Source organism: Xiphias gladius, chromosome 8, assembly GCF_016859285.1.
Source record: "Xiphias gladius isolate SHS-SW01 ecotype Sanya breed wild chromosome 8, ASM1685928v1, whole genome shotgun sequence".
NCBI lineage: Eukaryota > Metazoa > Chordata > Actinopteri > Istiophoriformes > Xiphiidae > Xiphias > Xiphias gladius.
The window spans coordinates 4,817,669-4,845,177 of record NC_053407.1 but is presented as its reverse complement, the minus strand read 5'-3'; the positions used below and the strand labels follow the sequence as shown (position 1 = coordinate 4,845,177).

At 37.9% G+C, this 27,509-nt stretch overlaps 1 protein-coding gene across 7 annotated transcripts in view; it reads right to left on the bottom strand.

The window, feature by feature from the left end:
* The window catches only part of ppfibp2b (PPFIA binding protein 2b), a 106,347-nt gene that overhangs the window by 59,532 nt on the left and 19,306 nt on the right, over positions 1–27,509 (bottom strand). For 6 of the 7 annotated variants that reach the window (XM_040131876.1, XM_040131868.1, XM_040131867.1 and 3 more), the window contains 3 exons: positions 15,933–15,987; positions 12,723–12,827; positions 8,431–8,639 (listed from right to left, as the gene is read on the bottom strand). In XM_040131876.1, coding sequence (XP_039987810.1) covers positions 8,431–8,639; positions 12,723–12,804 — 291 coding nt within the window. In that variant the 5' untranslated portion in view covers positions 12,805–12,827; positions 15,933–15,987. Of the gene's footprint in view, positions 1–8,430; positions 8,640–11,071; positions 11,154–12,722; positions 12,828–15,932; positions 15,988–27,509 lie in introns of those variants that run through there. The other variant, XM_040131871.1, reaches the window with a different exon arrangement.

Genomic DNA, 27,509 nt, shown 5'->3' with positions numbered 1-27,509 from the left:
ACATGTTGTCTTTAAGTGAGCACTTTCGGTTACCACAGGGCACATTTGTTTTGCATCAGCCATATCCTTCCACAAAGTATGGGCCTCTATCAGAGCTTTCTGAGGTTCCATCCTCTTAATGGGCTAAACATAAAAATTAAGTAGGTTTTGTAAATTCTGCCCTGCCTCATAGAGGTCACACTCAAGCCTAATGCTAACCTACCAATGATCAGACAGTACAATTTGCATCACAAAGCCATGGCAGGAATTGAAAGCGTCATTCAGTCACTATTGGATCAAGGTGTGTTGGTTCAAACCACCAGCCCATGCAACACACAATTTTATCTATTCTAAAACCAAATTGCCCAGAAAAATGGCGGGTCCTGTAAGATCTGCAAGCCATTAATAACTTTGTAGTGCCTACAGCTCCTATTGTGACAGACACCAATGGATTTTAGCCTCACTTCCATCCAACTCCATACACTACACAGTCGTTGATTTATGCTCAGCTTTTTCCTCTATATCGTTGCATCCAGATAGCCAGTATTTATTTGCATTTTGTCACCAGAGAGGGTGAAGCTGCTAGTTAACATGCCTCCCCCCACAACCAAGAGAGACATGCTCTCATTTCTTGGTATGGTTAACTATTGCAGGCCTTGGATTTTTGGGTATGCTGCTATGGACTCTGTCTTGAGAGCTGCCACACTGCAGTCAGCTCCTCCCGTGGTGCAGTGGACTGATGTCATGCACAAAGATTTTCAAGATTTAAGGCATGCTCTCATCATGGCTCCAGCTTTGGGTTTGCCAGACTATCATCAGCCATTCCATCTACATGTACATGAAAGAGAAGGCTTCGCTACAGGCATTCTGGTACAGAAACATGGGTCTCATTACCGTCCCATTGCGTACTACTCCTCCTGACTAACTTCTGTCGTTGCATAAGAGCGATGATGCAGTTGCCATCATGACTGACACATCTCCTCTATTGTATTGGCTAATGACTGTGTAGTAAACATTTCAAATGCAGTATTACAGACTCTGAATACATCCTCTACCCAACACATGACGGCAACTTGTCGCTTAGGTCATGAGGCTATAATTCTCTCAAGTCCCCATATAACTCTAAGATGCTCACCCCCATTGAATCCAGCTACTCTCCTTCCATTGATTGATGTAGATTACGAGCATGACTGCATTGCTGCTATTGACATGTATACATCCCCAAGGCCAGACCTATTGCAGACACCAATACCTAATTTCGATATGGTTCTTTATGCTGATGGTCCGCAATCAGACCATCTGATAACATACACCAGGCTGGCTATTCAGTTATGAATGATTGGGAAGTGGTTGAAGCGCAAGCTCTGCCCTCTGGAACTTCAGCCCAGGCTGCAGAACTGTATGCTCTTACCAGAGCCTGTATTCTTGCTTCTAGTAAGGTCGCAGCTATTTACACTGACTTGTGATACGCATTCGGCGCTGCTCATGATTTCGGACAATTATGGAAGATGAGAGGCTTTATGTCATGTTCTGGCAGAACGCTACAGCATCACGCTTTGGTAGATGACCTGATAGATGCTATTTTGCACGCGCCTCAGCTTGCAATTGTCAAATGTGCTGCTAACACTAATGGTATTGATCCTGTTCCACAAGGAAATGCTATGGCTGATGCAGCAGCCAAACAGTACCACCCAGTACCTTCCGCTAATGATGTTGTGAAAATGCAAAATCACACTGATGACAGGGAGCAAAAGCCTTTGGTTGCGAAAAGGTTGTGCAGTTGATGTGGAGTCTGGCTTGTGGCTACACCCTGATGGTCAACCAGTTTGCCCTCGAGCTCTTCTGCATGTACTGGCATGCATTGCACATGGTCCAGCGCATGTGGGGGAATAAATTATGTTATTCGCTCGCAATGGTTTGCACCAGGCATTACACAAATCTCACAAACACTTGTAGATAGTTGTTTAACATGCCAAAAGACCAGAAAGAAGAACAGCACTGTGAAACATTACCATTTGGAACCCCCATCAGGTCCCTTTGTAAATTTGCAAATAGACTTTGTACATATGCCAAGTTACCAAGGCTACAAATATTTGTTAGTCATAACTGATTGATTCTCGAAGTGGGTGAAGGATTTTGCAAAAAAAAAAGAAGACGCTACACCAAGTGCAACTACGGGACTAAGTCCTCATGAGGTGTTGATGGGAAGACCAATGTCCACAGGGACAAGCCCTCCTGTAACACCACACAAAAATAACTAACAATGTAAAAAAATTAACAGACATTTTGAAAAAGTATCATTTACAGGTGTCTGACAGGCTCCCCAAACCATTGGAGGAACCAATTCATCCCTTTAAGGGAAGGGGATTTTGTACTATCAAGTCTCTGGAAAAGGTGCCTTTGTTTCCCAGTTGGAAAGGTCCATACCAGGTGTTGCTGACGACTAGGACGGCCCTGAAAGCCATTTATCAAGTAGTGTTAGTACTTTTATTAATCTGTTCACAATCTATTGGCCTCATAGCCTCATGGAAATGTTATATCATCATTACATTAAAATATTTGTAATTGACAATTGGTGAAAGTTACACTGATTCTTCTGCCATGATGGAATCCATACCACCATGCATCGTAGGTGCTAATAACCTCTCCATGGTAGTGACCCTCTACTGTATGCAAAGTACGTGGGTTGAAGACTCTTCAATGTGGTAATCACTGTTTCTGTGATTGAGTTTTGATTTTGATTGAATTTGTTAATCTAGAATGTTTATTTGACTGTTTTACTGTTCTGATTTAATCAAGTATGTTTATGTTACCACCCTTTTAATTGCTACGGTTTCATCTAATATGAGACAGAGCTAAATAAGTCTTTTGTTCTACTTTCAGCTGAAAAAAGGGAATCTTTGGCCTCTGTCTGTAGGTGCATGTGATCTCTGACCTCTGTCATGAGCTCCTTTAAAACCTTGGTGTTTCAGGGGTCCTTCATTTACTTGAAGGTTTGCCTGATAAATGCTCTTGCTGGCCGGAAGGCGGAACTCATGGGTCACGTGGAAAAGTGTTGTGGGTGGTACAAAAGAGGGGTTTTCATCAATCCTCATGGATTGTATAAGTTGATCTTACCTATTTACAAGTGTGAATAATGATTTTGTTTGTGTAAACGTTGATTCCTATATTCCCTTGATTTATTGTATGATTACGATTGATACTGTAATAGATATGTCATTTCTATTCTGTGGTACTCCCTGGTGGTTGGTCAAGTTCATAATTATAGTGTAGGTAGTTAGTATTGATCTTATAATCAATAAGAGGGGATTGTTAGGGAATTTTTCTATTGGGTTACACAGGTCAAGCATGGGCCTTGAGGTCTCAGGCAAAATAGCAGCAAATCTTTCTGAAAGGCACACTATCTTCTCTCCTTGAGACATTGGGCAGCTGCCTAAGGTTATTTGGGGAAAAAACAGAGCCATTCTGATAAAAGCAAAGCAGCATTGCCTTAGTCGCCATGGTCAAAGGAGATCGCTGTTTTTGCCTGCCTAGACGCCATAGATTGGGGTCTGCTAGAATCTATGGGCATAGCCAGATAACAGTGGCTCCAGATCAGGAGGCACTAACGCTATACTGAAGGCTAAATGCAACGTGATCTGAACTAACATGGGTAAAAACATTTCCCTGTTTACAAAATAACGAACCAATAGACTAACTCCACATACTATGGAGGCATTGAGCTTGACCATTTCTGGGCGTAAAGTATTTGCAGCATAATTTATAAGGGTTAAAAGATTGAGCACAGAGCAATGACATCTTGGGCTCCTGAACACTTTCTTCACTGACGAGTTGACCAATAATCAGCAAAATCTCAGGTTCAATCAGATTTTTAAAAATTGTATAACTCAAAATTCAAAACTGGATGGGGTGCCCTGGTGGCTTAGTGGTCTGGACAATAAAATGCCCAGTATCAGGCTGTTGACCTTTGTTGCTTGTCGTTCCTCATCTCTCTCTCCCCTCATTTCCTGTAATCTCTCTACTTTCAGATCTCTACTACTTGAGAAGTTAGTAAACACCTTAAGTAACCATTTTTCACTACTTTGCAACTCCACATGGTATATAATCAGCACCTGATTCCCCTTCTAATTATTATCAGAAGCATTTTTTGATGTGCACTCACAACCAGAGCACCATATTTACTGTAAACTATGGTGAACAAGTGTCAACAAGTGTGCAGCAGCAAACACAAAAATGTCCGCATGGGGACATACAATCCGGATGAATATGTACCATAAAACCCACATGCTACTTTAAAAACATTTGGGTTTTTTCGGGGGGGACAATTTGTAAAAATCAAAAACAATGAGCCTTAATTACTAACTATCAAAGACTATAAGTCACTACAGGTGGTTACTGTGATGTTTTGCTAGTATAATCAAAGAAGTTTCAATTAAGATCAAATATTGCTTCAAGGGAAAGACACAGGTACTGAGGATGATTAATGGCAATCCGACAAGAGAAAGCAGGTTTACAACTGATCCAAAACACGTCTCCATGACATTTCCTCAATCTATTTGATCCACTGCTCAAAGTAAGAAAAAAAGAAAGAACGCAAGAGAGGGTGGGAAGGATAGCCAGTTATTGTGTGTGTAACATGTGAAACATCTGCTATTGAAACAATGTAGGAGCCAAAAAAGCAGCTGAACTGAATCCAAGATCCAACTTTCCCTTTCAGCCTTAACCGTCTCAGTCAGTGTATATAACTGTAGACTTCTTTCTGAGAAGAAAACAACAGCCTCTGCAGGACAAAAATTAGCAACAGCAACACACAATCTCATGCAATTGAATATAGCAACAGCTCTTATGTCAGTGAGTTCAGCAGAAAACGCATAGGAGATTTTCAGACACTTTGAATAATATATAGAGAAACAGTACACGTGTTAGAAAACTGCTGAACATGCCAAAACATGGAATTCTTACATCATGTTTGAGTAGTTTAACCCTACCTTAACAGTCCTGAGCAATTCAGCCCTCTTTCCGAGGAGTGTCTAACAACTACACTAAATACCTAATTTCCAAACAGACTTAAGTCTGAAAGTAGAGAGAGGGTGTCCAAACATGCAGAGAAACAGTGAGAGGGCAGAGTAGCAGTATTCAGTGAATATGGAGAAGAGTGAAGGAAAAAAAAAAAAAAAAAAAAAATATATATATAGAGAGAGGGGGGGGGGGGGGGGGGGGTAGAAAGAGAGAGAGAGAGAGATGTAAAATGGTGAGGGATGTTGTAAACAACTGAGAGCGGCTGGAAAGTTAAAAAGGACAGGAAGGGGGTGTGAGGGAGGGAGATGAGGGAAGGAGCAGTTTAGGAAGTGGATAATAGCCGAGTTGTAATAGTGTCCCTGAGGAAAACTTTACACATCCCAAACCTCTCCACTTGATCCCCTCTCTCCTTCTGCTGCTGCGAAAAGACTGTAAGTGCAGTTGTAAACAGCAACGTATCATAGTAATGATGGCGATGACAATGAAAACACTGTGAGGACTGACAGAGTTAATCAGTCTTGGATTACTGTTTACTGAGAAAGCAACTGCCCCAACTCCCAGAGGCCCAAACAGCCTGAGGTTTGGTTTGGGTCAATAGGATGAATCTATTTGATAATTTTAATTTTAATGATAGTATGTAGCACACATCTGTAAAAACCATTTCCACTGCAGACCTACTGCTCACCATGAGCTTCCCCTGCTGATGACAGAATGTAAACACAAATACTGAGGATATTAATGATTGCATAGAAGTGGTCTTCTATTCGGTAGCAAAACAGCACACTCCTTTCCACAGATCTGAATAGCACACTGAATGAACAAATGTAAACACATTTATTTTAGGTATAAAACTGAAGCACAATATAGCTTGATAATGTTCAACACACCATGTAATGTTGCAATACAGCTTTCCTTGGGTAAAATCCAAAGATTAACTATACATCAGTTTCTACACTGAAAGCACCTACACAGAGATCACCATACACTGTGCTGCAGGAGTAGATTACTGTATAATTCCACTTTACATCCTCATCTATACACTGTAAAAATGTCTGCCGTACACATGGGACTATAATGAAGTGGAATCATTAGTATTCTGTATGTCTTATAAGGATTATGCTATATGGGAAAGAAGAAAGAAACAAAACAAGTTAATTTAAAACTACAAGTGATGTATAAATGTGCGTCATATTTACACAACAGCTAAAATTTGTGATGTTTTTAATAAATACCTTATGACAACACAAATGCAAGCACGTTTGGCAAAGACTATTATAAAGTTTGCTTTTCCTGGTCTTTCAATGACATTTTTGAGCCAAAACCACACTTATTTGTTATTAACTTAATCATTAACAATCATTTTTATTAATTGGATATTTACTACATCATAAAGGAAAGAAGGAAAGTAAGAAAGAAAGTGTAAATGAAAAAACAGATGATGACTGGGACAGAGACCAAACGAGCTCTGAGTTCTTCCTCACAGAGACATGCAAAATTCCTCTCCTCTCCCTTTGACCGTTCAGCTGACTCCATCTGACCCCAGTGTAACTGTCCCTCTACTATGAAACACTGGATGATAGGTTACAGGATGGCATACAAGCGCATGTGAGTTGTTCCTTCATTGTTTAAATCACTCAACTTTCTAATATCTCATACCTTTCCATGTAAGCATATAAATGTTTATTGTTGTAACCATGATGACAAAGGTTCTCTTGACTTAAGGAAGTACTTATTTTAACCCAAACCACAATATTTATCTAAACCTAACTATATGTTTGTCCCTAAACCTAACCAAACCATGACAGTTCCACAACCTTAACCACATGTTTATTATTATTGCCATGTCTAGAAAGGTCTGGTACACCTACTGCTGGTACGCTCCTACGGGTCGTATCATTGTTAAAATGACAAGGAAGGTCCGGTATTCCTGCTGCTGGTACACTCCCATGGGTTGTATCAGAGGGTAAGAACAAATTACCTATATGGTCATTCACATTGGAGGACTTGTTTGTGTCTGTCAGTCAGTCTTTCAGTCGGTCCATCACTTTGGTCCAGACTGAAATTTCTCAACAATCATTGGATTAGTTACCATGAAATTTTATACAGACATTCCTTTTTTCCAAGACTAAACTACAGCCTCAGCTGTACTTGAGTTTAATGCTAGTTAAGTTTAGTACTAAACTAAGATGGTGACCAGGGTAAACAGTATACCTGCTTAACATCAGAAAGTTAGCACTGTAATTGTCACAGAGCTGCTGGCATGGCTGTAGACTCTTAGTCTTGTTGAAAGAAGAGCTACCAAGTTAAAAGTTATTACTGCCACTGAATGAGTAGGCATCAGCTCTGCAGGTGCCTAGGTATGTGAGTTACTTTTAGGACTAGCTTATTTAGTTTTGTATTATTGGCTAATATGGGATGATTACACACGGCTTTGAAGATACATTCTAGATAGCTGTAGATAAACACCCAAAATCTTATCTCATCTCATAAATTGGCAGCTATGGAAGAGGGTATTTGTTAAAGCACCCCTGTGTTGGCTCTTCATCTTGTTAAAATTAAAGTTTGCAACTGAGTTTTCAAGTGTTGCATTAAATTTTAATTTCATAAACAATTTCAAAGCTGTTTTCTCTGCACAGCTGTATCGCTGCAAATACTTCCTAGTAACATTATGCATTTATTAGGTTTCTGAAACTTTGACTTCAGGGTTTCAATTACTGGGGGCACAGTGTCTCACCTGAAATTAAGAGCGTCTCTGTACAATCAAAAGGAATTATCATATTTTGACAAAATATGATAGGCTCATTAAAGTTCAGTGAAAACCAGCTGTGGCACTACACGGAGCCAAGACCTTGTATTTAATGAGTTAGGCAAATTTCTAAAGCATCTAGTAACTGTATTAATGATGAGATGAGCTGTGTAAGGACTTGTGCATGTACAAATCCCATTTAAACTCTGGTAGGACTGATAACAAAACTAAATCTCCTATAAAGTATTGGCCCTTTTTCGAGAGGATGGTTCACTGAGTGTGGGAAAATAATCTGCAACAACAAAACATAATGCTTTATGGGAATAAGAAAATGAACTGAGCAGAGTCTACAGTCTGGACTGATGTTCATATTCAGTTTCTTCTTCTCTTTTTAACAGCAACAAACACCAAAGACCGTCAAAAATGGCAAAAAGCAAATACAATCCACCATTCTTAAATAATCTATGAGTATAAACTAGAATCAAATTCTTTTTGACTGCTGAATAAAAACACACTGATTTGGATAAAAACACTACAAAACAAACTCTGATACAGCTTGATATGATACAGATAGTGTCACATTTCCATCGACATGGCTGCAACTTGGTTCGTAAACACTACACTGCAGAAAACATATCTTAACATTAAAAATGACTCAAAATGTCAAATAAAGAACAAATACTCACAATTCCAGTCTGTAGCCAGTCTACAAGAGCCTTTGCTGTTTCTGTATGTAACTGTGCTCTAAGGCTGTCTCTCTCCTTCTGGTTGGGTTGGAGGTCCAAGGCAAGTTTGAGGTCCTCAGCTAACTGAAGGACCTGCAGTGGACCAGCGCTTATGGGAGAACCTAGGTCATACATGCTGTTAGAAAACTCCATAGCTGCTGCTTTCGAACCTGAGGAGTTGTGATGGAGGAGAGGAGGGAAGAGGAGAGGATAGGAGAGGAAATTATTTATCACAGATCAATATCAACACCATTATTCAAAACTGAGTTCAAATGAGACTACAATACAAAACTAATCTATTAGGTTTACTACAGAAGACAGAATTTAATGAGAGCCATACAGCCTCCTGAATATTTCCAAAATGTCCATGTGTTACCTGGAACATTTCCCTGGCAGCAACACACAGTCTAAGGTGCACACTCTCACACAAACAATGTTTGCTTGAATAATGAATATCTATTCATACTTGTGAATGTGGGCAAAAGGAGGGAAAAACTTTTAATCATCACAATAAACCTTGAATATTCCATGAAAATATTATATGACTATTTATCCAGGTATGGCTTTTCTTTCATTGAACAATGGGTTTACATTAATTATTAGACACATTTTAGTACTATCTGTGGGGAATTTTGGAGACTGTGAGTATCAAAGTATGGGTAGGGGTTAGGGTATTATAGTAAGACAGCCTGTGCAGTAACTTAAATGCTGCATTTACTGTCCATTATATAAAAAAATAACTTTTGGCTGGTTTCGGAGAAATGAGCATGCACAATTTGAATAGAGAAACAAACAGAAAATGAAACCTTTCCTCCATTCATTTATCCATCCATCCATGCAGGCTTTAGTGCATTTTGGCCAGAGCACACAGAGAAAAAAAATATTACTGCAGTCTCAATTCATTCTAGGTACAAACTACTGCACCACCTCCAGCACAAGTCTAAAACAGCTGTGGTAGGAGTATAGGTTTCTATTTGATAAAGCTTTTAGTATAAGCTTTTTAGATTTGTTGAACATTTATGAAATACAGATAACACGGGTAATGTCAATACTTTACAACTTGTTCCACAGGGAGGTCAAAGGTCAAGCCAAGTTACAGAACCAGTGCTAGAACTGTTGCATAGGTGCCAAATTTAATCCATCTCTTAGATATTTTTCATAGCAGGCATTTACATAAGTCACAGCAGGAAAAGCACAGGTTCAATCAATATACTTAATAATGAGGATCATTTACTGAGAGATTGTTAATGTTTCATTCATTTGTTTCACCTGTGCTACTTGTGCTAATATTTGCCATAGAAAAGGCCTGTAGTTAGAGCTGTGTCCCGAGCTACTATATAATAATATTATATAACATGTTCTGTGTACTAATCTTAATATTTCACTGTTTTTGCAATAAATGTATGACAAAATACTTTCAAAATACTTTACCATTTTGTACTAACCGGAAATTATATATTCTGTGATATAATACATGTGCCATCAGTTGTCAGTCAAACTGTAATTTTAGAATATCACTGCCAATTGAAATTTTAGAAGAGAAAGCAAAGTGGTTCTCCAAAGATGTAATACTTTTTACTTTTTTTTTTTTTTTCCAAAAAACATTCTCAAGCTGTCTTACCAGCTTTCACAATTTATTTACATTACATTATGGCCGATGTTAGCTAGTTGCTAACACTTTATATTGGTACTGACATAAAAGTTGGTAACAAGAAACTGCAGTACCAAAGTACCAATGTCTGAAGTTTAAGTATGTTTGACGCCATTTATAAACATTGTCTCCCTTATACAGTTTGTGTAATTTGCAATTTGTCAGGTTTATTTTTCAACTGTAACATGTCCTGCTTAGTACATGAATATCTTGCAGACAATTCTCTAAAGCATAAATTTAAGTTATCCATATCAAACTGCATTTTTATAGTGTTTATATCCAAAGAACTTTGCTGTTTGCCTCTTATTCACCCATTCAAACATGCACACATATCTATGGCAGCGAACTACCATGCAAGATGCTGATCTGACCATTGGGATCAATTTGGGGTTCAGTGTCTTGCGCAAGGACACTTCGACAGCAGGAGCTGGGGATCTAACCACCAACCACTCAAAAATAGGAAGTTAGATTATGTTACGTGTGTTTGAAATTACATTGTCCAATAACTAATGGACAATATAATGTTACTGGATTTTTTCAAATTCTCAAATATTAATATTGGTATTGGCCTCAAAAATCCAGTATCCATTGGCGTATGTAGAACAAAAACATGCTTAGAAGCAGTATTATGGTACCGGGACACAGCTATTGTATATTATGTTTGTTTTTTCTTGGATTTCTATTCTTGCATTCTTTTGTTATTTGTAACACACTGGGGTGATGACAATGTATCAGCATAATAGTATTTTTGATTGCCTTGTCTGCCCATGCTGTCTGAACTGTAACTACTACTCGTGCATCCCCACTGATTTTAGAAGCATTTTTAGAGAGTTTATTGTGGAACCAAGCCTGATTTGAAATGGAGTTTTTATTCCACTCCCTGCTTCTGATAATTTGTACATTAGTAAAATGTGTTCCATATTAAAGTTTTTTTACCAATATCCCTTGTACCTCTCTTTTCTGAAGACCATTCCACAGTGGGGGTGGGGTTTAAGGGGAGAACTGGGACAAAGTCTTGCAGTCACTGTTTTGCCTGCAATCAGTAAATGGTAACACTATTTCAGTTACATCAACAACACTACCAGCGTTAATGTCATTAACCTGTGTAGTGCTTCCATTACAATTCCCACAAGACGCTTAATTAGAAAGAAAAAACCCTTGATCATGGAATGCAACATGACCAACATATCTAAATTCTGTGGACAAGAGGCTCTAATTTCCTTGATATCACAAATGGGATTTTTAATGTATTTCTATTTGTGGTCACTGAGAGCCCGAATAGCAAACCTAGTGAGGTCAGCGTGTTTTTGTCAAACAGCTTAATGAGCCTCAGATGTAACAGTAGAACCTGTAAACCCTCTTTTGTCCACTTCTGCCGTATAGGAAAATGTGGCATGTGGATTCTGAGGGTGAGATGACGCCTCCTCTTGATGATAGCCAAATAATATGTGGCATATATATGTGGCATATATCTGGCAATTATATATTAATAAAAATGTCATAATTCTTTGGATGATAGAGCCTCTCACTGATGTAATGTACTAACATTACATAACAGATTTTTAAAGTAAAATAAATTGTACTATTACGCACTAAGCATTAGCTTTGTTTTAATTGTTATAAGTTTGATGGAACAACTTATTTAATGACAAGTTTTAGTTTATCAGTCACTGAAAACTTTCTAATTTTAAGAAATTCACAATAAATCCACTGTCGGTATCCCTCTTTTCCTCGCCTTCCCTCTGTGTGTACAGGGTTACTTTGCTCTGCTGAACTTTTGTTTTCTTGCATAATGATCGTTGACCACATTAAACATTTACCTCACTGTTAGTTAAATTATGTTGACTGAGGCTGAACTTGCTGCAGCAAACATGACTCCAGTTACACATACAAAAGCATACACAAACACACACATGAACTGTATATAACAAACATTTTAATGAACAAAATGAGGCAATTTCACAGGGGCAGTACACTTTATACCCACTTATTAACCTGCTGTTATCAGAAAAAGTAAAACTGGTAGTTCTCTTAGGGCCAACAGAATCCATACTCAAAAATATGTAAAATACAATACAATACATATATATATATATATAGATAGATAGATATAGATATAGATATAGATATATATGAACAAATATTAAGGCAGTTCTAAAGCAGAGTCCCAATTTGCCTTTTCTATATTAATTCTAATTCTGTGCAAAATAATAAGGAACTGTGCTTGTCAACATGCATCCTTAAATACCTGGATTTTTGAGTGTGATATTGACTGACCCCACTGTCTCACAATGCAACATATACTGGAAATGAAGGAGCTGTTCACAGCTGATAATAGGTTAAAAAAAACTGGCTCTGGTGATAGCTCACAGACCTAACTAATGAACTAATAACAAATAAATCATGGGAATATCATATGATTCAGTACATTATGAAATTGCCAATACTGTTCTGAATTTGCAACTTCATTCTCTCCTCCCATCTTTTCCTTGCATCAATCTTTGTGCGGGAGGGACTAAGATGCAAGGAAAAGACGCAACTGAAGGAAACAAGGGTGCAATTAAGCTAATTGGGATGTACCCATTGACTTGGTAGTGCTTACCTGCGATGATGTCATCCATCTGCTCCAGTGCCGCTTCCAACATGTGACTGGCCTCCGTTTCCATGGTGATGGCGGGAAGCATCAGATCTCAGGTTTTCTGATGTGCTGTAGAAAATGAAAAAAAAGAAAATTGGGTTTATCAGATACTTACTGTATGTTGTCAGTTTATATACAGTCTAGTATGCAAAAAATTCTGATGGTTCAAAAATTATAAGATTGACACTAGAGAGTGTCTAACACCTGGGAAGCATGAGAACGGCTTGTATTACAAAAAGTTTAGCAAAAAGACTTAGCTTGCTATGCACTCTTTGGACAATCCTGCACTGCATGGAGACATAATATAGCAGCTGTAAGATGTGTGGATGCTCTTACCAACTCTAATCAAATAAGGATAATGTATCTTATTTGCTTGGCAGCTTCCTATGGGCTTCAAAAATCTAATAATTAGAAACAAAGACACATAGATGCATAAACCCCTAGAATTTAGTCTTGCCTTTTAATCTTTCGTGTAGTTTTGAAGTTCTTTGGTACAAAATACACCTTCCTTAACATTCATCTTGGCAGATAATAATCTTAATATTTTTAATGTGAGCAGTTGGAATTAAAAGGGCAGAACATTTTGTTTGTTATGAGAATAAGCAAGAGTTAAATTTAACAGATGTTGTTGCAATTTCTCCTGGTCACCAACAGATGTCCAGAAAGTTTTCCAAATGTTCCTTTTATTTTGCTCTGCTTTATGGAACAGATTAGGCTTTTTGCTAATTTTTTTGGATTTTCTCACTTATACCGTATGTCCACTGATACTGTAAGTCCAGTATCAGTGAGAAAACAGTGTTTTTTTTTTAAATTTCATATATTTGCATGTAAACCCATACATGCACACTTGTCTAACCCATACATGCACACAAAACCCCTGCTGCAAGCAAGCATGAGGTGTACGTATAGCCAGGAGCCATTACACATACATACAATGTCTCACAAAATACACAGAAACACGTTTGTGAGTTTGTACTATCTTTGTGAGGACACTCCTCGACATATTGCATACCTGATCCCCTATTGGGCACAGGGCTTTTGTCCCCAAATGGACAATTTGTCCCAAAGTAATTGGTCTTTAGTCTAATATTTGTTCCCAAAAGCAGCCTATGACAGACACACATGCACATACACACACACACACTTTTTCCCAAGTGGGGACACTGCTTTTAATCATCACAACTAAATGCCAGAACCCAGCCCATATTATATTTAATTCATCTTATGAGTCTGTGTGTGTGCATACGTGTGTGTGTGTGTGTGTGGTGTGTGTGTGTGTGTGTGTGTGTGGTCATGGCAAAATGTGGTCCTGGAGATAACTACTGTAGCAGGAATGAGCTCAGAGGCATTTTTGAGTACTCTGGCACGTGGTTATAAGTCCGTCATTCTGTCTGTCTGCCTGTCTGTGGACAGATTTTTTCAACTTGATAGCCTGACAACTGTGCAAGATACAGTCACTAATTTTACGGATGTGTAGTTGAGATTAAAATCAAGGCCGAGTTCGAAGATGGTTGTGGTGCAACCAATGACTACTGAGTACTCATATAATAATGTAGTAATAACTACTGATTACTCATGGGTCGGCGCGTCAACATGTTGATGGGCCGTGAACTAGTGACTGGTGTAATCCCATTTTGCGATGGGATTACACCAGTCACTAGTTCAAAGCATGTGTTGTCACTACAAAGATGAGTCAACCGTAGATGTGAATCACGTAAGGTTCACCATCTTGGACAGCTACTTCCGGGTTTGACCATAATTCGCAAGTCAGTAAATCATTGCATATTGTACATTATAAAGCAAAGTATAGTAAATTTCATGTGAATAAGCATATGCTGGAGTCTAGCGAGTAAAGCAATCTGGCCAAATTTAGAGAAGTTTTGTCAACTGTACTGGATTATATAAAAGCATAGACCACTTTCTCACAGTCTGAAATGTTTTGGATTTTTCATTTAATTTTTCATTTAAAATTTCATTTCTTTTTTCATTTAATTTAATTTTTCATTTCATGTTTCAGGTAGTTAGATTGAGATTTGCTCATCTTCATCTTTAATCAGTCTCTGTGTCTGGTCTCTGTCTTCACACACAAATTGGCTGTGATGAAATGCTGCAAATTGGCTGTGGTATAGAGTTTTGTAAAATGGGGCATACTCACATTTACAGTTGACTAAGGTCATGCAGTGACATGTATCTTCCCCCGTGATGCATTTGTGTGTAGGATGTTAATATGTGTGTTTATTTAATAATTATAAATGGCTATAATATATATAAATATATAAATGGCTGATATTAGTCATGTTGAGACAAAGGGTGACAACACCATTCAGACACTTGACAGAGTGACTCTGTTGAACAGCCCCATGACAACAGTTGAGCTCAACAGATTAATGCCTTTGTCTCTATGTGTTTGTGCATTTTTGAGAAAGACAGAGTGTGTGTAAGCATGAAAGACTCTAAGTGTTCCACTGTAACACTGCATGTATGTGTGGGTACTGATATAGTGATTACTGTGCTGTTCCAGCACAGAGCTGAAAATACAAAATGTAACAAGCAACAATCCTGTCCTCTGTCTCCCATATTACACAAACTGCTATGTGTGTGGAAATGGGTTTGTGTGTGTTTGTGTTCTTGAGGGAAAGACAGTAAGAGAGAAATAAAATGATGAATGGTAAGGGTGTGTTTGTGTGTGTGAGGTCCTCTGTGTCTCCTTGTGATCTTGGATTATTCTTTGTTACAGAAATGTCTCATGATGAAACTGTTTCACATACTGATTGAAGAGCGAATTCTTGACAAACTACAACATTTTTCACTTTTACTTTAATGCTTTGATGCTTTCTTTAGCCACATAACATTTTAGTTGAGAATAAAACTTTTGCAACCATTTTTACAACACGAATATTAAAATGTCGTATTTTCTTTTCTTCTGCTTAAGGCAACCTCTAGAGGTTTTTCAACTAAGTTAATGCAATAAAAATGCATTTTGCAAATTTGAACACTAAGTAATAGAATAGATAAGTTATAATATACATGTATGTCTGTGTTCCTTGATGTCTCATTCATGTCTTGGTAGTTGTAGAAACAGACACACCTTTTCCCGGGAAGAATGACACACTCCAGAAAAACTAGTTTGTCAAACATGACAATATGTGACCTGTTTCTTACAGCTACACCCACCTCAGTGTTGACAGCTCTCTCTCCTGAGTCAAAAGGGAAGGTGGCACTCTGTAGGCTGTAAGGTGAGAGGGAAAGTGACATTATTAATTAAAGCTGGGCGTGAAATGTGTTATTGGCAAAAATGCCATGATAACATAAAAACAGACTTTTGAAACAAGGAATTTTGAAATAAAATGTCTATAATGAAATGAAACTGATATCTGTTATAAAAATGAATGATGAAATAATGTTTCAAAATAATGAGTTTAGTTTTAATCATTAAAATAATTATTTCATAAATCGTTGGTTCATTTAAATGTTTTATACAAGTTATCCATATGAATATTTATTTCCAAATGTCTTTTTTATCTATTGAATATTTTGAGGTTTCATAGGATACTATATAATTACAAAAATAGTTTGGATTAATGTCTCTTTAATCTCTCTTTTTTAGCAGACAGCATGTAGCATGTTTCATTCAGTTTAGCACTAAAGACTGGAGAATAAAATAACGACTTTTACAAGACTGTCCTCCCCTAAAAAACTTGTTCTCTGTGCAAGCAACTTATTATGATTCATAGTTACATTTTATTGTGAGGTGACCTCTAGCAGCTGTAGCAACAATGATGGGAGGAAGTCTGGTGACATTGTGTAAAGAGCAAGAGAGTCCGCATAGGTATGAGGTTGGGGTCGATGGATTGTTTGACAAAACACAGTACTCGGACACAGGAGCCCACTGTTCATTTCCGAATGTTGAAACTATTACCATAATTGTGTGTTTTGGCAATGATCTTGCCAAAACTTTAACTGCATGTTTATTATTGTAATCATGACAATGAAAGTCATCTAACCCTAATGTAGTAGTTATTGTAACCCAAACCAAATCTTTCTCTAGACCTTACCAGTTTTTTTTTTTCCTAAACTTAACCAAACTGTGACCATTGCATGAGCTTAACAAGGTTTATTATTGTAACTGTGATGACAAAGGTCCAGTACACCTGTCATCGTACAGGCGCTATTGCAGGAGACACAGCTATGGGTCATATCAGAGAGTTGAGACGAATTAGCTACTGTATATGGCCATACTGGTTGTAGGACTTGATGACTTTTACACAGTGCTGAAGGCTGAGAAGGTCAAATGCCACAAGATCTCCAAAAAATTAAAAAAAATGTATTTGCCTCAATCTGAAACCAAGTATTTGGACCTGTCATCCTACTAGATGACCACTAGAAACCATGTTTCCTATTTGACAAAGCAGTTTGCATGATGGATCAACACCTTTCTGCACACCGTTCTTCACACATACATACACACCCTATACAAACACCTACTGCCCCTGTTTGAGTGGGATAAGCTATTGACTAAAGATCCTCATATCCAACACCCTGCAGTCCAAGCACATTTGGTTTCAGAAATCAACACTTTTCCCTTGGCTGGTGCCAAACAGCAGGTTTCAGATTTCCACTACAACAGAAAAAATATACACTCATAATGTTTCAACTTTCCGACACCATTACACAGCATACAGTAGTTTTCAAAACTGGACACACAAACTTATCCAGCCTTATTATCCCTGAACGTGCCATGTGATAAAATCAACATCTGCTGGTTCCATGTATGCACACATTCATATCAAGAAATCTCCTCCATGTACTGCACCTGTATGTGGGAACAGAAAACAAAAGAATGTGTCCACTGCCTCACTCCTCATATGCCCTCTAGTCTCTGTCCACCTCAACCACACAGAGATCCCTCTGAGAGAAAAATAGAGAGAGAGAAATAGAGACATGGAGGGGGAGGAGATGAATGGTGGGGATAGCGTGATTAGGCAGTATGTTTATGTGTTAAACCGCCCAGAGCTGACAACAAGCATGCTTCCAAAAGCTATGGTTATCTCACTGTCCACTAACTGGCTGTGCTGCTATCAGTGTAATGATTAGCACCAGGACCATCACTAGGCTTCCATCTTCTTTTCATTACACACTTTTTCTGCATGGCCTGCTGTTATCCTTACTAATTTGCCAATTCTGTTTCTTGCTCAGGCCTGCATGGACATGCACCTTTGTGGTTCACTAATTAAAACAATAGTAATAACCTGGATATATTTAGCTTATATATATTGTATATATACAAAGGAGAAAGGCAAGACAGAGCAATATGAAAACGAAACTTTGTCAGAGTTAGGTTGCAGAAAGTAAGTAAGTAAGACAGTATGAAGCATAACTTTATTTTTTATTCAGTAAGATTATTTTGTTATAAGTGGGCTATTTTCTCCCCAGGCTCACTACGAGCCCCACACACAGACACAGGAGAGAGAAAAACTATAAAAAGTATCATCTTAGAGCTAAGTCTGTGAGCTTTAACACTGGTTAGATTATCTTCTTTAGTGTATGACACTGAGTATTGTGTGATCTGTGAACCATGGCTGATGCATAGCTGATGGGAGTACAGGAATATATAGGTTAATGTGATTCCCAGCACTGCACTACTCTGTGTTGAATTGCTCTGCTCTTTTTTGTCCTATCTAGTCCTGCTCAAATACCTCTGATTCAACTCTGTTCTGTTCTGCTCAGTTCTCTTAAGTGCGTATGAGATGCAGTGTTTCCTGTATATTGATTGTTTGTTGCAGCCACATATTCATTTTCTATTTTTTTTTTAACTATTTCATATGGGTAAAATATTATTTAATTGTAGAGCTGCACAGCACATTGATTCACTCAGCCCTCCTTGCCCAGCTAACGCTCTCTCTCTCTCTCTCCCTGTCTGTCTCTCGCTCTCTCTCACACACACACACACACACACACACACACACACACACACACACACACACACACACACACACACACACACACACAAACATATTGACACAGACCTATCTGTCATAGTTGGACTGGGAATCAGGTAAGGTGTCATAGGGTATTATTTAATGATTAATTTAAGAACCCCACCCCCACCGTCAGCTACCAACACAAATAGAATCAAATTCTGTGGGAAACACTGAGATGGAACAAATCCTCAAATATAAAGTTGTGTAAACTATTGGGTAAACTAAGTTACGTAATATAGCAAAACAGCTCAGACAAAACTGTTTTGCATTTAGCACGCAGTAAATTGGTCTTTTCCATGTCTGAACAAGCACCCCATTGACAAGAGTCACAGAAAGGGTATAGAAACAAGAAAAAATCAGAGGATTCATATTACAGTATATCACAGCACAGTACTGTTCTCTAAAAAACTGAAAATATTATGATGCTGAAACATTCCCAAAAAAGTTTGATATGATCTTGTCCCAGGAAATTTGATATGATTTTGTCTCAGGAACCTTTGTTTTGTTTTCCTTCATTTAATTCTGCAATGAAAAAAATCACTCCTCTGTGTGAAGAGATAATAATGGTGCTGGAAACCTTTACTGTAACCTATAATGATTGCTTGGGATTTTATTTCTCATTTAAAGTAACTTGTCAGAGGACCAATTATTCCTTTCATTTGATTATTAATTACAGTGGCATGCTTTCAGACTTATGAAACAAGTTACCCCCTTGACACCTGACAGGTGTCCAGTACTACCACATTCTTGTAATGTCAGTTGCAAAGCAGCTTGGCTATGGTAATTATAAACACAACAACTTACCCAGGGGCACCAACAGCTAAAATCAATAGATTAAACCTGTGAAAGAACTATCTGTGGATTATTGTAAAGACAGTCAGAATGGACAAAAGCTATTGTAATGGACAACCTCCAAGTTAACCCATTAGTATAATGAATAGCATTTAGCTAACATTGATTCTTAGACTTTGGGTCTGGGTTGTAATGATTACCAGTATTAAAATAGAGTTATAATACATGATGCAACAATATGTACTGTGATAAAAAGATATACAGTAGTAAAAAGTAGAGCCAAGAGAAACAAGAGATAAACTATAAAGTGGTAGATTTCACCCACAAGGCAGAGCTCCTCCAACAAAGGCAAACAGTACAGCTGATATGAGCTGACACTGAGCAGTTTGATGTAGGTCACTTAGCCTCTAACATAAGCATATTACTTATTACTAATCGTCAAGTTGACTTACTGTAATCAGGAGGGGATGGAGACACACAGACATACACAACTTGGCTGTATGTCAGTGAAACATACTCATTTCATTTTGCCACTGTCAGCCACCATTCATTCAGTCAATGAAGCTCCAGACAATCTCTGCTAAAGATAATGTTGTGGCAGCTAATTCAGTATAGATTGCAGTTTTTTAAAATAAATGCCAATGAAGAAAACAATACTGGATCAACTACTGTACACTTATTAGTGATTGTGAATTTTTTGGTCAATGGTCAACTGCAATTCACCACACTGAAAATATAATACTGCTGGAAAAGACTCCTTTTTTACTTGTTTGTGACAAAGGCAGTACTAACTTCAGTGGCAGGCTAACGAGCCTGGTTTGGCTAATCTGAATTTGAAAAATAAAACAGGATAACCTGGAATGGTCACGTAGTATTTTTCAATAGCTCAAACAAAGTTAAGTTTTTACTAGGTTTCAGTCTTGTTCTCTGAAGAAAGAAGTTGTTTGTAAAAATCTGCACACAGTTTACAAATCTATGGATTGCAAAACCGTGGGCATAGATTGTGGGCACACGGATTTGCAAACCAGAGAGCATGTTTTTAAACCGTGTGCATGTATTTGTACAGATTTACATATGTGGGGGGTGAGCTTTTCGATGCAGGGCTAATGTCAGTCCGATCAATCATTTAGTTAATGATGTAAATAGCCAGAAAACAGTGAAAAATATCCATCACAGGTTCCTATAGCCCAGGGCGACTGCTAACAAAATTGCTTTTTTTGTTTAACCAACAGTCCAAAACTTAAAGATATTCAGTTTACAATGATATCAAACAGAGACAAGCAGTAAATCCTGACATATGAGAAACTAGAACCAGAGAGTGTTTTCTTGTTTCTACTTATATTTCACTGCATCAGCCAGCCTGCATTTGTGTCTGCATTTGGGTTCTCCCTGCCTGTACTGAACCAGCAACCTTGACATTTTTTGTGTTTTTGTTATCATTTTCTTTCAAAACCTTACATCTGATGTAAATGTCTGTCATTTAATAATACTTAGTAAGAATTTGAATTTGAACATGAATATCCATCCACATTAATTTTTTTGTTGTTTTTACTTTTTCTTGCAAATATAAAAGCAGGTTCACCAATCACTGCATTGCTGATGATAACACAATGGGAATTTTTAAAGATGTGAGGCAGTGAACCAGTAACAGTTGAAATCTATGAGAGGAAAATGTTCCATCTGCAGTTTGTTTTTGTAACTTGCCTGACAGGAAATGAAGTGAACATTATTCGAGGGTGTTCATATGTATACATTATCTTAGCCAAGACATTTGGATGTGCATACATTACATCAAAAAAGTATTTACAGTTACGTATGAGATCAAGCTCAAGAAAATGCTAGCCTTTTACTCATTGATGAAAAGTCATGACACAACTATTTCTACAGAACTAATCAGTAGCACACAAGCAGAGTCAGGGGTTTCAGCATGTTAAATATTAAATGAATCTACCTGTCAAACATCAACAGAAAGCTGTCATTGTTTTTGCAAAGCGGGAAACCTGGCAAACCAGTATTTGAAATTCAAGCATCACCAAAACCTTAACATGGGTCAATTACTGGAATGTGCCTCTGAGAACAGGAAATGCCATGTGAACCTGTATGCTTGAGAAGAAGGGTTAAACATTAACACAGAAAAACACAAAAGCAAGACACATATATACACACACAAAGATTGGTGTGTGTGAGTGTGCCGTTCCTCATAATTTCACTTAGCCGGTTTGGATTATTGTCACCAGCTAGAGGCCAGACCTAAACCCCCAAGGCCTTCCTGTCACACAGGGTAAATACAACTGTGTGTGTGTGTGTGTGTGTGTGTGTGTGTGTGTGTGTGTGTGTGTGTGTGTGTTTGAGCTGAGCCAACAAGAAACACCAGATTCTTCAGCAATTGACATAAATGCAACAGGACCACTGACATTTAAGATGAGGATGTTCCCTGTTCTGTCCTTTAGTTCAGACAGAAAATCTCTCTCTCTCTCTCGCTCTCTCTCTCTCTCTCTCATTTAGTTGTGGTTTTTGAAGCATTGTTTTCTAACATTTTCCACCACTTGTACATCTTGGTAGTCAAGCAACTGGTCCTGCTGTTCACAATAAAACTAGAGTTAAGGCCAGTTCATGGTTTCCACTTGTCCTCAGATGGACGAAATTATTCAGTCTCTAATGCATGTGTTTTCAATAGTCTCAAATTTGGATTTTTTTTATTTATATCACAAATGTATCAGATCAATAATATGTAAATAACACTACAATTGACATTACCAAAGACATTCAATGCTATCTTTCTGGATTAATGTTGTATACTGTATATTCAATGGAAATCTGCATCTTACAATTATGACTTTTATAGTGCCTGACGTAAATCACGCCACAGCATTTGAAAGACTGTTTTTTAAACAGTCAAGACGTGGAAAAAACGTTGATTCTTACAAGGGGTATATTTTGGGAGTACATGGTTTCAATAGAACAATGGCAATTGTTTTATGAAACCCAAGCCATGGTCAATTTGTACACAAAAATTTTCAGGACTGTATTTAGCTCTTCCACCATACTTGCTCAAAAAGAAATGATTGTTAGTAAGGTGACAACGGCAACCCAAGTGTTAGCAAAGGGTGATTCAATAGTAGGGAAAACATCATCAGAATTCCTGTAACCTGTAACATTATACATAAATGCACAAAGCAAATTTATGTTCAACAACACAGCTAATGCGTGATGCTTCACACAAAACTGAAAAGTCAGTGCTTCCATAAAATGTTATTTATGAGACAGATTTGATTTTCAAGGTTTAATATATTTTGGCTGATGGGGGAAAACATCCCAATTAGTACAGTAGGGTCTCTGTTGCAGAATAGAATAAAGTTAATTTAAGAAGGTCAGAGGCATGTTTGCTGTTTCAGGTTTTTGGTTTTAGCATCATCACGCGGTTTAACAACAGCTAATAAATTCCAGGTTAATATACAGTATTTGGGACTGTCATGACTCCAGGTGTCTCTTCCCAGCAAATGGCTAGCTTGCTCTGGCTATCTCATAGTTAATTTAATGGCTGAATCTGACTGAAAAAGAACAGCACACTAATCTGAGGTCTTGGCTTGTGTTTGTTGATGAGGTTTTTCACTCTGGTTACGATAAGTGAGGTCACGGCAGTCGAGTGAACAGCGTGCAGACTTTGTTCAGTCTGTCCCTACCAGCTGGGTAGCTAAAAATAGCTAGCAGCTGTCTTCAGATATCAGATTGATGTCTAGTTAGGAAACACAAACAGTAGAAGTAGATTAATTGGTGTACAGTCTATTCTGCTCTATCTCTGCCAAAACTGGTCATTTAAGGGGACGCATGCACTCTACTTGTTGTATTTTGTAGGAAAAAAATTATCAAAATTGTGAATCAGTTGCATGTTTGAAAAAATTTACAACTCTCTGGCTCTCTGTTCCCTCAAAGATCAGCATTGTCAAGAAGGTTTTCTCGTGGTCAACAAAGTTCAACAAAGTGAACTTGGCGCGAAAGATTTGCGCAGATTTAGTGAGCTTCCACGAACAAAACCACTCATCATGGCACTTCCAGTGAAATTATTCTAATTTGCCCCATACTAGACAGATGATGTCAAAGGCCTGAACTGTTTGTAAGATAGAATATCAATAGGTACATATCCACACCCAAGTCTCTCAACACCATGTGAAAAACTTCAGTTTCTTGGAAGCTTTTAAACCACTAACAAACAAGATTGTTTGTTTCTGCTAATAATGTTTCAAGAGAATGACCCAATATTCATTGGAATAAATTATTTGAAAGCTGCTGTAAATTGATGATGTATAATGATTGTCTTTTCATGTATTTTTTCCAACTTTGTTATAGCTTACAATTTTCATAATATTAATAAGATGTGTGAATCCTCTTGAGTTTTTAAATGTCAAAATTGTATCTGGGGAAGCTCCAGTAGAGTGTCACTAGTCCCATGACCATGCTGTGTTCCAGAAATAGCCTCCAAAAAATAAACTATGAAAGAACACATGAACAATACAAGCAGCAGTAAAAACAAGCATCAATAAAACACATCATTATCATACATGCATATGACTTTTTATAGAGGAGATGGGGCAGAGTTCTACCCATGCAAAACCACAGATATGCAGTATTTTTTAAATTATCAGAGACAAAAACCTTTGTCTTCCCTCTTCTATAGACCATCATTATTATTATTCATTATTATTATAGTGTGGTGTTCAAAATTATTTTGTTGTTTTTACAGCTCCAGGAAAGTGATCACTGGAGGGCAGCCAGTTTATGGAAATTCCTTACCTGAAGAAAAAAAGTACTTTACTACCCTCAAATACAACAAATACAAATACTTTTTAAATGTATTTTTTTCTTCCTTCTAACTCTCGACCAACAAAAAAGGAACAGTTCATTCTGAGCTACACCTGAAACAGTAAGTACAGCGTCGCAGAGGACGCACTGTTTTGCCTCTCTAAAGCAGATGCAGATTTTATTTTCCAGCTCATTTTTAAGCCCTGACATGGCCTCAGGTATAGAAATCAGCAGAGAGCTCAAAGATTAGTGTCAACAAACCAGTGCTGTAAAGACATGTCAACACCACTTAATACATACACATTAAAGACAGACACAACCTCATGGAAAACTGGGAATAACCAATCAGTACTTAGCTTGTAACTGAAAAAAACAATGGGTGCTACTGTGAGTACTGAAGTGGACAATCAGATAGTGGACTGCTATGTGTTGAAGCTGATGAGATGACACAGCAAAGCATTACGGGAGGAACAGCCACATGTACTTTGAGGTAGTTGAAAGATTTGTGTGCACCCAAATACTGTATATGCATATATATTGTGCACTACAAAACCAAACCTCAAATTCATTTTTAGAGGTAAAATGCCTCTGCACATAAAATAAGTGAAGTCATGGCAGTCGAGTGAACAGTGTGCAGACTTTGGTCAGTCTTTCCCTACCAGCTGGGTAGCTAACAATAGCTAGCAGCTGTCTGCAGATATCACGCTGATGTGTAGTTAGGAAACACAAACAGTAGAAGTAGATTAATTGGTATACAGTCTATTCTGCTCTATCTCTGCTGAAACTTGGACAAATGCACTCTACTTGTTGTATTTTGTAGGGAAAAAAATATTAAAATCATGAATCAGTTGCATGCTCGAAAAATATCAACATTTTATTTTTTTGGCCATATAGCTCAACCCTAGTCCTAGCTAATAAGCTACAATAGCTTTCTCTATTTACAATTCTCCGGCTCTCTGTTCCTGATCAGCATTGTCAAGACGGTTTTCTAGTGGTCAACAAAGTTCAACAAAGTGAACTTGGCGCGAAAGATTTGCGCAGATTTAGTGTGCTTCCAAGAGCAATATTAGAAGTAAAATGCCTCTTCTGATGTTTGTTATTAATAAACTTAATTTACCCCAAATGGAACCTGTATGATTCAAACCAAACCATAAATGTTGTGTTAAATGAGACAAATGTCCTGCTGGTATAATTACCTACTTAACTAAGTACCAAGAAAACAAATAATAAGGTCATCCATTGGTTTTATTGTTAAAACTGGTGATAGTTGGTAAGTAACATTATGTTAAAGTAGAAATATTATATATATATATATATATATATGTATGTATATGTTATACATATTATTTCTGTTAAGATGTTTTTTATAATTTTAAGAATACTGGTTCTTAACTTGAGTATTTCTGTTTGAGCATCAAGGACAAGTGTGCAATTTCAGACATTTTAGTGTCTAGATATAACATCTGATGGTCACCCATATTGGGTGAGTAGGGGGCCAAAAAGTAGGGGGTAGGGGGCCAAAAGTAGGGGGCCAAAAGCTGTGTGCTACCCATATTGAGCAACAATTCCATTACTTTATTTTTTGAGTATTTGGAGCTATATGCATGGCCTTCCACTGAGCTCACACACCTCAAACTGCTGCAGGGACCGTGACATGTGGCGCACAGGCGACCAGTGGAAGGCGCTCCTCTCAATGGCTTGCTGCCTGCATCTGAAGGGCATCGCTGGCGGCTGGCTGCAAGATCGTGAATTTGATAGGCTACAAAGTGCTGCACAGGGTTCCAGATATTCATCTGAACTCGAAGGAGTCGTAGAGAAGGTTTTAGGTTCTCTCCGAGCCTGCACTTGAGCATGCAAATTAAATTACAATGTCTGCAAACTATAGACTATGACATCATCGCCAGTACCTTGCAGAAACAGATGAATTATGTTATCAGAGGCTAAAGCATCAAGTCATTCTTTTAATGTCATTTCAAATATTTTATTCTCATCTCGCAACATCGAGGTATTGTTGATCTCATATAATCTAGACTTCAGCCAAAATCTTGATAAATGTGTGGTTAAAATTAGGTTTACACTCTACCAGCTATAATTTCAGACTGAGTAACTGGCATGTGGAGACATCAGTGAAACCAACACACGTGTCTTGTGTGTTCTGGCAAACTTTGGCAAACTTTGGCAGGAGGGAAGCTGGTCTGTAAATGTGTCTAAACCTTTTATAATCCTAAATATCCTTCATGCGCAACAATGCCTCTTCTGTCAAACAAAGTACTAACATGTCTCGTTGTTAACTGCACACCTCAGTTGTTTCCCCGCACAATGCCACATACAGTTGCCAATTAATATAACAGTTAACATGAACTATGGATACACCTTACTAACCAAGCTAGCTAGCTAATGCCAGCATGAGCTGATAACTTAGCGTTTGCTGTGCTAACAGTACCTGGCCCCGCTGGGCTGGTAACCCCTGTTAACCATAGACAGTGGGGGTGTTAACCCATATATTATCGAAATGTTATCTATTCAGTCAAAGCGCAATAAAAAGGTAAATTTGACCAATGTTAAGATAACGACATTTGTTTTGTATAGTAAATTGCTTTAGTGAAATGTGCTGCATTAATGTAAGTTAATAAAACTGTCCATTGTGACGTTGCGATAGTTGAGGTTAATTTAATATTTGAGTAACTTAAATATGGTTAAAATAGTAACGTTAATTTTCTACGTTGTCATTAGGCATTTCTGAATACCTGCTATATTTCTTAAGTTAAACACGTGAAAAAAGTTGTACATACCTCTCGCACATGCAAATCGTTGACGTCGCATTGTACAGCCCATTGTTCATGTAATTATGTAGTGTAAATTAAATTATGCTGGCTGGCTAGGAATGACATAATAATAGACAATAAGTTTACTAATTTTGTGAACAGATCCTCCTCCAGATCATAGGCTATAGCTTTTTTTTGGATGTGTCCTTTTTAATTGCCCCAAATGTGGCCAGCTCTGCTCCCAGCTCTTCTCCCTGCTCTACTCCCTGCAGAGCTGGCCACATTTGGGTCAATTAAAAAGGACAGGGAGCAGGGAACAGAGCTGGCCAAATTTTTCTCAACGGAGGGGGGAGAGTGAATGCCCCAGTCAGCTCGACTCCACATAAAGTTAGACCTTCCGCTGGCCAACAAAT